This window comes from Dermochelys coriacea, chromosome 10 (assembly GCF_009764565.3).
Source record: "Dermochelys coriacea isolate rDerCor1 chromosome 10, rDerCor1.pri.v4, whole genome shotgun sequence".
NCBI classification, from domain to species: Eukaryota; Metazoa; Chordata; order Testudines; family Dermochelyidae; genus Dermochelys; species Dermochelys coriacea.
In genome coordinates this window covers 42,555,486-42,567,943 of record NC_050077.1, presented here as the reverse complement: position 1 = coordinate 42,567,943, position 12,458 = coordinate 42,555,486, and the positions used below count along the sequence as shown (strand labels likewise).

General features: G+C 49.7%; 1 protein-coding gene across 30 annotated transcripts in view; it reads left to right on the top strand.

The window, feature by feature from the left end:
- NEO1 (neogenin 1) overlaps positions 1-12,458 on the top strand; it is a 499,518-nt gene that overhangs the window by 255,171 nt on the left and 231,889 nt on the right. For all 30 annotated transcript variants that reach the window (XM_043493234.1, XM_043493238.1, XM_043493237.1 and 27 more), the window contains exon 4: positions 10,515-10,668. In XM_043493234.1, the coding sequence (XP_043349169.1) occupies positions 10,515-10,668 (154 nt within the window). The remainder of the gene's footprint in view (positions 1-10,514; positions 10,669-12,458) is intronic.

The following is a 12,458-nucleotide window of genomic DNA, read 5'->3' as shown; positions in this document are numbered from 1 at the left end:
GTCCTCTCACACGTGACGCACTTTAAAAAAGATAAAGAGTTGTATATACTATAAAGCTAACTATTTTACTGTTTTTACTGTTTATATAGTAGTTTTGGTAGTTTACTAGTTTTTGTTTCAGTGCGTGGATACTGGACTATGCCGAAGACCCCAGGCTTTAAAATTTGCACCTCCTGCCTGTGACAAACATCAGCGCTGCCTCTACTGCTTGGGAGAAGCCCATATTTCATCCAGGTGCAGTATCTGCCAGTCCTTTTCCAGCTGTACCCGAGAAGGCCAGGCTCTCTGCCTCCAGAAGCACCTCTTGGAAGTTGCCATGAAACCTTATTTGGACCCAGGTTTGGTGCCCCCCCATCCCCCTCTATGCATTGGCGTGAGGCAGGCAGGAGTGCACCTCCAGCTACAGAGTCTGAGTCCGGCACCAGCGGTACAACCGCTATGGACCCTGTGCCGGGGCCTATTTTGGAGGCAAGGAAGCATTCACATAAGCATGGCAGTAAGTCTTCCTCCATCCGTAAGAAAAGAGGCTCCTTCCACGAGTTCCAGTCATGGGGAGGTAGCGCTCACTAAAGCACACAAGAACAAAAAGAGACTACTGACACGAACGGATCTGTCAGTACTGGGTACCAACCTGCACACACCACCAACACTGGCATTCCTCTGACCTCAAGAACCATCCACTCCACAGAGGACCATTGTTCTGTACTGGATTGGGCCAGAGAGAGGTCCCTTGACTCCAGGGAGTTTGAGTAAAGCACCAGGAAGTGTTTGCTCTGGAAAGCTGAGGTGTCCACACCATCTGGGACCCTCTGCTTCTAGGGAGACTTTATCTCCTGTGCAGGGCATGCTGCTGCTGAATCACTCCTCACTCCCTGCTCTGGTGGTGAACACATTTCCACTGGCTCTGCCAATACCGCTGATCGAACTGGCCTTCGAATTTTCGTCTTAAGAGGAATTGAATGAAGGGCGGGGGCTGTCCATCCCTTCCCGCCACTATGAGTACCAGTGGAGGACTTCTACATTCTGGCAGTAACCGTCACTCCAGCCACCAAGGAGTCACTGGTTTCCTGCACTGTGGAGCCCACCACAACACCCTCTGGATCTGTCATATTGGCCCTACTGGGGATTCTGGTCCTAATACCCATCCTTGGAACCTGTCTATTCTGTTAGAGAAACATTGCCTATTTCACTGTCTTGGGCACCTTCAAGTAGATGCTCGAAACTGATCATGGAAGAACAGCCACTCAGTCTGGTTCCACTGGTACTGTTGGAACAGGAGAGATTCCCATCGTCCTCACCTGAAGCAGCAGCGGCTTTGGTATCTCCCGCATCTTCTGATGACTACTGCCAATTCCAGGATCGTCTGTGCAGAGTGGCAGGAGAGCTGCACATTCCTCTGGAGGAGATCCAAGACACTCCTCATAAGCTGCTGGACATACTTCACTCATTGGTGATTAGTAGAGTTGCTCTGCCAATTGATGCCATTCCCGAGCCAGCTAGAATGGTTTGGCATATGCCTGCTGCATGTATGCCTACCACTATCAGGGCAGATAAATGCTACTATGTGAGAGCCAAGGGGTATGAGTTTTTCTCACACCTTCCCAACCCCACCCGCAATTCAGTTGTGGTCCAGGGAGCGATGGAACGAGCTCGACAACAGCATCCATGCTCCAGCACATCTGACAGAGAAGGCAAGCAGCTGGACCTTTTGGGCTGCAAAGTCTTCTCCCCGCAGTCAGCCTTCCATTCAAGATCTCAAATTATCAGGCATTACTTGGCAAATTACAATTTCCTTCATTACAGCAAATTGGAGGACTTTGCTGAAAAACTGCCACAAGACCAGGCTGACTTCCAAGCAATAATGGAGGGGAAACTAGTAACAAGAATATTGCTACTAGCTAGTAGCAAGAAAATCAACTACACCTTCCCTCCTCTTCCACTGCTGCCACTAGCACTCCACAGGATCAGATGGGACAGAGTAACAGTCATCCTAAGAGAGAGAGAGAGAGTGAGTTTCCCAACCTCCTCTGTATGTCTGCCCATCCCCCAATTCCCATCCCCACTTTCTTCGAGCTACTGACACAGCACAACGGCAGGATTAGACATCCCAATCCACAGACACTTCACCTCAGTGTGTGGTATCTGGATGGCATCTTCTCTAGAACGGGTGTGTTCATCAGAAAGCAGTGGGAAAGAGCCAACTAGGTGTTCCTACCAGGTCAAGTGGAACTGCTTCACCTCCTGGGCCCAATAGAAGGGGCTTTCCCCAGAAGCAGTGGAGAGTCCCCTCCTTTTAGACTCCCTTCTGTCCTTGAAGGCATTGGGTCTCTCCCTCAACTTTCTCAAGGTAAACCTAACAGCAGTTAGCACCTTCTCCCCCACCCTCCCCGCTGGAAGGACATTCTATCTTTATACACCCGCTGATTGCTAGGTTTTGGAAAGGTCTCATCAGAATCTTCCGACCCATACAATCCATCTCTCTCCTGTGGGACTTCAAATTCGTTCTCTCGGCACTAAAGGAACTACCATTTCAGCCACTGTCTTCGTGGTCCGTGTGACTCCTTTCCATGAATGTCATTTTCCTTGTTGGCTATCACGTCTTCGAGAAGGGTAGATGAACTTTGGGGCCATGATTGCAGACCTTCCTTTCACCACTTTACATAAAGATATTCTCCCTGCGCCTGCATCCAAAGTTGCTTCCAAAGGTCATTTCCCAGTTTCATCTCAATCAGCCTATTCAGTGACCTGCTTTCTTTCCAAAGCATCATGCCTTGGAGGAGGAATGATGACTCCACTTCCGTGATGTCCATTGGGTCTTCGCTTTCCACCTGAGAGGACAAGACCAATCAGGAAATCTCCTAGACTCTCTTTGTTGCAATAGCTGGAAGAGTTAATGATCAGTTTCCACACACAGAATCTTCATGTGGATTTTGGGGTGCATCATGCTTTGCTGTCAGTTATTGGAACTGCCTCTAGTTTCTGGGTTGAGGGCACATTCCACAAGAGCCCAAGCTTCAACCATAGCCACATTCCGTGATGTGCCACTCTGGGACATACATTGAGCAGCCATGTGGCATTATATCTTGGTGCAGGAATTGGCGGCAAATGCCTCCTTCGGCGCAGCTGTCCTCTGCTCAACCATTCCATCTTTATCCTTGCACCCTCCTCCAACTTAGGTACTGCTCGTTAATCACCCTCAGTAGAATACAATAGGGACCATCACTTGAAGAAGGAGAGGAGGGTCTTCTTAGAGTGCTTGCTCATATCAATTCCAATTAGGTGTGTGCGCGCTGCATGTACGAACGTCGGATAATTTTTTACCCTAGCAACACCCGGTGGGTTGACCATGGAGCCCCCAGGAGTGGCACCTTCATGGCACTGGATATATACCTCAGCCGACCCAACACCCCCTCAGTTCCTTCTTACCACCCGTGACGGTCGTTGGAAATGTGGAGCACGGCTTTGCTGTTCTCCACTTTCCCTAGCGTTTTCTCTTTTCCGCAGTTCGGATGATTCTATAGTTCGTGAAGTATTGTTGTAGTTATAGTGTAGTTGTGTATATATAAAGTTAGGGTAGTGGGTGGAAAGGGTCTTTCCCTCTCCTCCCCACTTGCCGCTTGGGCTCATGCCCAAGGCTCCGGGCTTTAAGCCTTGTTCAGCCTGTTCTAAGCCTTTGCCAGCTGGCGACCACCACGACTCCTGTCTGAAGTGTCTGGGGGAGTCCCACTGGTGGACAAGTGCAAAATTTGCAAAGCATTCCGGCCCCAGGCCAAGAAGGAGCCGGACTTTAGGTTGAAGCAGCTCCTAATGGAGGCGGCCCTTAGCCCGGATCCTCCAGCGGCGTGCCATGACCCAGCACCAGGCGCTTCGGTACGCAGCACCCCTGCGACAGCAGCAGGTACTGCACCACAGATGGACTCTAGCAGAGACCAGTGGCACAATACTTCCCTGACACCGCAACCGGCGCAACTGGTCCGGTGCCAATCTCATTCATCTGGCTGGAAGCAGCACCGCAGGCCAGAATCAACTGATTCGCCTCAGCAGTCGCCGGCACCCCTGAGGCCACCCTCGGAGTCGCGTCTGGTTTCGGAGCAACTGAGAGTACAAGCGCCGACGTTGACACCGTTGACTCCGGCACCAAGAGAAGAGCCGTTGAATCCAGTGCGCACAGGCTACCCGATATGTAGCGTGGTTGAGCCCTGGCTCCCATCAACACCGGAAACCTTCGCAGTGGCGCGAGATCTCATTGCCCTGATGGAGTCGGCCTCACCGCAAACTGCGGCACCGGCTCCGGATCGTGCAGTACCGTCCCGGGGCAAGCCAGCCCTGATCCGGCCAATAACTTCTCCAGTGGAACCATGGCACCAGTAATGGTTGCGGATTCAATCTCGCTCCTGACACCGTCCGCAGTCCCGACGATGCTTGCAGTCCCAATGACACTCCCCCTCATGTCGCCAGTCGTACTTACGGCACTGATCCAGCTCACGGCATTGCTTCGGCTCATGGGACTGCTGGGACTCCCGGCACCGCTCGGCGCGCCGATCTCCATCCCGGAGCAGATCTCGGCACTGTTCCTGCAGACAGTCGTCGTCACGGTCGAGGTCTGGATCTCGGCACCGGTCTCGGTCCCGGCACCACACCCCAGCATCTTGATGGCACCAGTCACCTGCGGCCTGGTACTGATCTGCACCATGTCCTGGAGACTCAACGCACTCACATTCGGCACCACCTTGGCTCTCACGATCTGCCTCCCGTTTGTCTCAGTCGGATGGTGGCTCACACCCGGGGTATTCGACTCATGGCCACGGTGAGGGTCATGCGGAACGCTGGCAGGAGGAAGGCCGTGATCCTAGCCAGGGACCTGCACAATGGCCCTTTTGGACCCTGAGGGCGTACCACTAAGTCCAGGGCGAACTGTCAGGGGCCTCCCGCTCAGCCCTCTCAGAACCTCAGATGCCAGAGGCCACCATAAGCTGTCCCACTCCGTGGGGCATGGAAAGTGCAGCCCCGACCCCTGGGCAAGCCCCAGACCCTGGCGTCGTGGACCCCGGATAACAGGAACCATCCCAGCAGGAGTCACCACCGGACCCTCTAGCCCCAGTGGCGGCGTCCTTGTCTTCTCCGGATGAGGCAGTGGCTGGGACAACAATCTTGGGTTCCCCCCTCCAAGAGACCTTCTTGCCCATCAAGACCTCCTGCATAGGGTGGCATGTAATGTGAACCTCCAAGCGGAGGAGGTGATAGAATTGGAGGACCCGGTGGTGGACATCCTATCAGCGGAGGCCCTGTCCCGAGTAGCTCTGCCAATCATATGTACCATCCAACCACCGCTAAGACAATCTAGCAGATGCCTGCTTCCCTCCTTCTGATGGCTTAAGGAGTGGAGAGGAAATACTTTGTTCCCTCCAAGGAGTATGAGTATCTGTACACTCACCGTCAGACATGTTCAGTTGTGGTAGCCTCATTGAATGAGAGGGAGCAACATGGGCAACAGGCTCTGGCACCCAAATCAAAGAACGCCAGGTGTCTCGATTTATTCAGGCGCAAGATATACTCTTCCAGCGGGCTGCAGCTCAGGGTAGCGAACTAGCAGACGCTCCTGAGCCGCCATGATTCTAATTCATAGAACTCCATGTTAAAATTTAAGGAGTTAGTGCTTCAGGAGTCCAGAGACGAGTTTGGGGCCCTAATAGAGGAAGGGAAAAAGGTGGTCAGGACATCCTTACAGGCCTCATTGGATGCTGCAGACTCTGCTGCCAGGACCCTTGCATCAGGCATAGCCATACGCCGCATATCGTGGTTTCAGGTGTCTGGCCTACTGCCAGAACTGCGGCAAACTCTACAGGACCTTCCATTTGAGGGGCAGGGCCTGTTCTCTGACAAAACCGACTCTAGGTTCCAAAGCCTCAAAGATTCTAGGGCCATAATGCGCTCCCTAGGAATGCACACACCAGTCACTCAGCGTAGACCCTTTAAGCCGCAGCCTCCACGATCCTATCCCTCTCCTCAGCTGAGGCAGGACTTTTATAGGAGGTGCGGGTGAGGTGGCAGGAGAAAACCCACCAGTCCGGATAGAACCAAGGCCCGCCCAAGCCACCGGCGGGACCCAAACAAAACTTTTGAAGGTGCGCCCGAGGACAGCGTACTAGTCACCAACCAGGAACCTTCCCCTCCATTCTGGGATAGTCTTTCCCGTTTCCACCGTGCGTGGTCTCTAACTACAGATCGTTGGGTTCTTCGCATGGTGGAAAGGGGATATTCTCTCCAATTTTGTTTCTCCTCTCCCTCCCATCCACCTTCCCTGTCCCTCTTCAGGGACCCTTCTCACAAGCAACTCCTTGTACAGGAGGTCCAAATGCTCCTGACCATGGGGGTGATCAAGGAGGTTCCAAGAGAGCTATGGGGCAGGGGATTTTACTCCTATTACTTCCTAATCCTCAAGGCAAAGGGTGGGCTTTGGCCTATCCTGGACCTACGCGGACGCAACAAATTCATGGTAAAGTTGAAGTTCCGTATGGTATCACTGGGGACCATTATTCCTTCCCTGGATCCTGGAGACTGGTACGCCCTCTTCGACATGAAGGACACGTACTTCCACATAGCAATTCATCTAGCGCACAGACACTTCCTCGCTTTGTGGTCAACCACAAACACTATCAGTTCGCGGTTCTTCCTTTTGGCCTTTCTACGGTCCCCAGAGTATTCTCCAAATGTATGGCTGCCGTGGCAGCCTACCTCCGTCGGAAGCAGATCCAAGTGTTTCCGTATCTTGATGATTGGCTTATCCAAGGCCACGCCAAGGAACAGGTGCAGTCCCACATTCAAGTTACCATAGCCATGTGTCATCAGTTGGGCCTTCTACTCAATGTGGAAAAGTCAGCTCTGGAACCAACCCAGAGAATAGAGTTCATTGGGGCAATCTTAGATTCCAGACTTGCCCCAGCTCTCCTACCGGATACCTGATTTCAGTCGCTGGCGAACCTTATCCACAACCTTCAAAGTTTTCCAACCTCAACAGTGAAAATGTGTCTGAGCCTTCTGGGGCACATGGTCTCCTGCACGTACGTGACCAGGCATGCCAGACTAAGGCTCCGCACACTTCAGGCATGGCTGACAACAGTCTATCGTCCAGGTCGGGACAGCTTAAGCAATGGTGGTCACCATCCTAGAATTGGTCCTAAGCTCTCTCTGTTGGTGGCTAGATCCCAGAATGATATGCAAAGGGGGTCCCATTTCACACTCCTCAACACTCCTTGTTACAGATGCCTCATCCCTGGGTTGGGGTGCCCATGTTGGGGATATCCGGACACAGGGTCTATGGTCTGTAGCTGACCTATCTCTGCACATCAATGTACGAGAACTGATGGCAGTGCGCCTGGTGTGTCAGGCATTCCGGGAGTGACTATATGGCCATTAAGAAAAGGAGTACTTGTGGCACCTTAGAGACTAACAAATTTATTAGAGCATAAGCTTTCGTGAGCTACAGTTCACTTCATCGGATGCATTTGGTGGAAAAAACAGAGGAGAGATTTATATACACACACAGAGAACATGAAACAATGGGTTTATCATACACACTGTAAGGAGAGTGATCACTTAAGATAAGCCATCACCAGCAGCAGGTGGGGGGAAAGGGGGAAAACCTTTCCTGGTGACAAGCAAGGTAGGCTAATTCCAGCAGTTAACAAGAATATCAGAGGAACAGTGGGGGGTGGGGTGGGGGGGGAGAAATACCATGGGGAAATAGTTTTACTTTGTGTAATGACTCATCCATTCCCAGTCTCTATTCAAGCCTAAGTTAATTGTATCCAGTTTGCAAATTAATTCCAATTCAGCAGTCTCTCATTGGAGTCTGTTTCTGAAGCTTTTTTGTTGAAGGGTAGCCACTCTTAGGTCTGTAATCGAGTGACCAGAGAGATTGAAGTGTACTCCAACTGGTTTTTGAATGTTATAATTCTTGTCAAGAAGACGTGGCATCTTTTCTTCCGGGGGTCCAGAACACACTGGCAGATTGCCTCAGCAGGTCCTTCCAGTCTCATGAGTGGTCAATTTGTCCCAATGTCATCCCCTCCCACAGCAATCGGAAGTGCCAAACGTTCTGCTCTCTCCAGGAGCGCTTCCCGGGCTCTCTATCAGATGCCTTCCTGCTCCCGTGGAAGGGACAACTGTTCTACGCCTTCCCTCCATTCCCATTAGTCCACAAGGTCCTGCTCAAGTTGCACAGGGACAGAGCACGGCTGATTCTAGTCGCCCCGATGTGGCCCAGGCAATACTGGTACACCACGCTACTGGAGTTATCGGTAGACGCGCTGATTCCACTCCCGCTTTGGCCAGACTTGATCCCACAAGACCACGGCTGCCTCTGTCACCCCGACCTGCAATCCCTCCATCTCACAGCGTGGATGCTGCATGGCTAACTCAGTCGGAGCTCCTCTGCTCCCACTTGGTGCAGCAGGTACTGCTAGGTAGCAGAAAACCCTCCATTCGAGCCATGTACCTGGCCAAATGGAAGCTTTTCTCCTGCTGGTGTGCTCAAAATGGCACACAGCCCCTGCAGGCGTCAGTGCCTATCATCCTAGACTAACTCCTGTCTTTAAAACAACAAGGTCTGGCTATATCATCTATTAGGGTGCACCTGGCGGCCATTTCGGCTTTCCACCCAGGAGAACATGGTAGCTCGGTCTTCTCCAACCCTATGGTCAGTAGATTTCATAAAGGTCTGGACTGTCTCTACTCTCATGAGATCTTAACCTGGTCCTTCCCAGACTTATGGGGCCCCGTTCGAGCTGATGGCCCCATGCTCACTTCTCTACCTCTCTTGGAAGACAGCCTTCCTTGTGGCTATCACTTCAGTGAGGCGTGTATCTGAGATCAGAGGTCTCACTTCAGAACCACCGTACATGGTCTTCCACAAAGACAAGGTGCAACTACACCCTCGCCCTCCTTCTTTCCGAAGGTGGTATCAACTTTCCACGTCAAGCAGGACATTTTCCTCCCAGTCTTCTACCTGAAGCCACATGCTACTTGGTGAGAGCAATGGCTACACTCCCTCGACATTCGTAGGGCCCTCGCCTTCTATATTAAGCGTATGAATCTGTTCAGAAAGACAACCCGGATCTTTGTTGCAGTGGCTGACCGGATAAAAGGCCTCCCGGTCTCCTCACAGCGTGTCTCCTCTTGAATCACTTCCTGTGTCCATGCTTGGTACAACCGGGCCAGTGTTCCAGCCAAGCCCCTCAATGCCCATTCTACAAGGGCTCAAGCCTTATCAGCCACTTTCCTGGCACAGGTTCCGATACAGGAGATCTGTAGAGCAGCCCTTGGTCTTCAGTGCATACTTTTGGCTCTCACTATGCAATAGTCCAGCAGTCCAAAGACGATGCTGCATTTGGTTCAGCAGTGCTACACTCAGCAACATCTCACACCGACCCCACCGCCTAGGTAAGGCTTGGGAATCACCTAATTGGAATTGATACGAGCAAGCGCTCGAAGAAGAAAAGCCGGTTACTCACTTTTGTAACTGTTGTTCTTCGAGATGTGTTGCTCATATCCATTCCAAACCCGCCCTCCTTTCCCTCTGTCGGAGTAGCCAGCAAGAAGGAACTAAGGGGACACTGGGTCGGCTGGGGTATATATCCAGTGCCATGAAGGCGCCACTCCAGGAGGCTCCACAGCCGACCCACCAGATGTTGCTAGGGTAAATAATTCTCCGATGATCGTACACGTGGCGCATGCACACTTAATTGGAATGGATATGAGCAACACATCTCGAAGAACAACCGTTACAAAAGTGAGTAACCGGCTTTTCCTTACATGAAACTAGAGGTTCTTCGAGATGTGTCATCCCTATCTGTATTCCACTTCTCACCCTCTACTGTGGATCTGTTGGATTTGCAGTGAAGAAAGAACTAGACATGCGGATGGTCTGCCCTGGCTTTATCACCTCAGATGGAACCATGAGGTGAACCAAGTGCCCGTGCGTAGACCAACAGGCACTACTACTTTCAAAATCTCCAGATCCAGATGCATGGTGCAATGTAACTCAGGTAGGCACCACACATCTCGAAGCTCCTCCAGTTACAGGTAAGTGACCGCCACTTATTGAGTGGCTGTTTCCAAGTTTTGTAGGTATAGCTAGTTGCTCAGGTTGTTTCCTGGGGAATTTGGAGCAGACTGCTCTTGAGAAACCAGAACTCCAACAGCAGAACAGTCAATTTGCATGTCTGGAGCAGGAAGTCAGATGCAGCCAGTTAATCCTAGATTACCCTTTGCAGAAACTCAATTTATAGGTAAGACAAATTAGTGTCCTGTAGAAATGCTTTCTTGGCTTTATAGTTTTGTGTTTGTTGTAGCTTCACCAAAAAGAGGTAGAGAAGAAACTAGCTGCTTCATTGTTTTGAGCACTGTGTTTACTACTGAAGGGAAGCAATATACTGGTGGTAACTTGATAATCTCATTGTCTTTATTCAGCATTTGATAACTTCATTGTCATTTTATTTATAAAATATTTGCAGATCCAGAGGTTCCATTAAACCTGGTGTTTCTGAGGCAACCTTCTTCACTTACTAAAGTTACTGGACAAAGTGCAGTTTTCCCATGTGTCACTGCAGGATTTCCAACTCCAGTTATCAAGTGGATGAGGAATGAAGAAGAACTTACCATAGAAGAGTAAGTAATGTCTTGTAAATGGAAATTAACTTTCCCATTACCTAAACTTAGTAATATAGGAATTATTATGCCAAGTCAGACTTATGGTTTTAGACCTAAGTTAATTTTAAAGTGACACGGTAGGTTCTGCTGTTCTAATGTGGGGGTCTTCAGGTTGAGGGTTGTGACAAGCCTTATGCCATGTAGGGTGAGCAGACCGACTCAGTCAATCCAGGACACTGATAAAATAACAGTGGATCTAAACCATAGGAGTGTCAGTATGATGCCACATGATCGCATGTGTTTATTTGTTTGATATTTAAAAACAAGAAATTGCACACACAACTGTTAAGAGTGTTTAGGTTGCAAAGTCAAACATTCAAAAATACAGAAATTCCAGAATTAAGGTTACCTTTGCAACCGAATTGGGCTCCCTTCTTCATATGCATTATAATATTCTTTAATTACATGATCAAATGGTATGTTTTCCACAGAATCCTTGCCTCATTCAGTGCACAGAAAAGACAGTACTCAATGAATGAGCACCTATTGAATATTTTTTTGTCCTCATTGTTCACTGTATGGTCCTATGCCTTATTTACTCCATACTATTCAAACCCTGCTTTGAAGACATTTATTAATTTCCTCATGGGCTTTTTTTTGTGGTGCTTATCTCTAGAGTATCTGAGTGGTTCACAAATATTAATTTATTTTCACAATATATTTGTGAGATTAGGTGGTAATATGCCCATTTTACAGATGAGAAACTGAGGCACAGAAATCCAGGTTGAAAGTATCCAATAATTTTGGTGTCCAGTTTGAGATACCTAGGACTTGATTTTTCAGTGTACATAGCATTATATAGCACTTTATATATTCAAAACCCAGCTCCCACAGACTTCAGTTGCAGCTCTAAGTGTTCAGCCCTTCATCAGTTCAGATCCCAGGGCCTCAATTTGAGCACCCAGAAACATACGAGCTTACAATTAGTGACCACACATGAAAGTTTGGTTTAAGCACTTGCCAGTAGTCACAAAGGGATTCTGTGCCAGAGGCAGGGATAGAATCCAATTCTCCGTGGCAGAATTCAACTGCCTTACTCATGAGATCATCCTTTCTCTTCCTGTAATCTCCTGCCTGAATCACTATATATTTTACCTCTGCAACAAATGAGGCTGAGATCCTACTAGGCAAGTCTCCTTCATTGTACAACCTTGATTCATTGATTTAGGACTGAGTATTGCATGTCTTTTTCTAGATTTAAAGGCCAGTTGTCTAGAATGTAAGTGAGTGTGTGGGTCTTTTCAGGCCAGCCTCACAGAGCATATCTACACTGCAATAAAACCTGCGGCTGGCCCGTGTCAGCTGTCTCAGGCTCACAGAACTCAGGCTTCAGAGTAGCAGCCGTGTTAGTCTGTATTCGCAAAAAGAAAAGGAGTACTTGTGGCACCTTAGAGACTAACAAATTTATTAGAGCATAAGCTTTCGTGAGCTACAGCTCACTTCATCGGATGCATTCGATGAAGTGAGCTGTAGCTCACGAAAGCTTATGCTCTAATAAATTTGTTAGTCTCTAAGGTGCCACAAGTACTCCTTTTCTTTTTGAGAACTCATGCTGTGGGACAATAAAATTGCAGTGGAGACCTCTGGGCTTGGGCTGGAGCCTGGGCTCCGGGACCCCGTGGAGGACATGCAGGTGCGTCGGTCTCATAACCCAGGCACCAGACATCTACACTGAAGTTTTATAGCCCTGCAGCCCAAGTCAGCTTACATGGGACAGCTGCGGGTGTTTTATTGCAGTGTAGGCATTA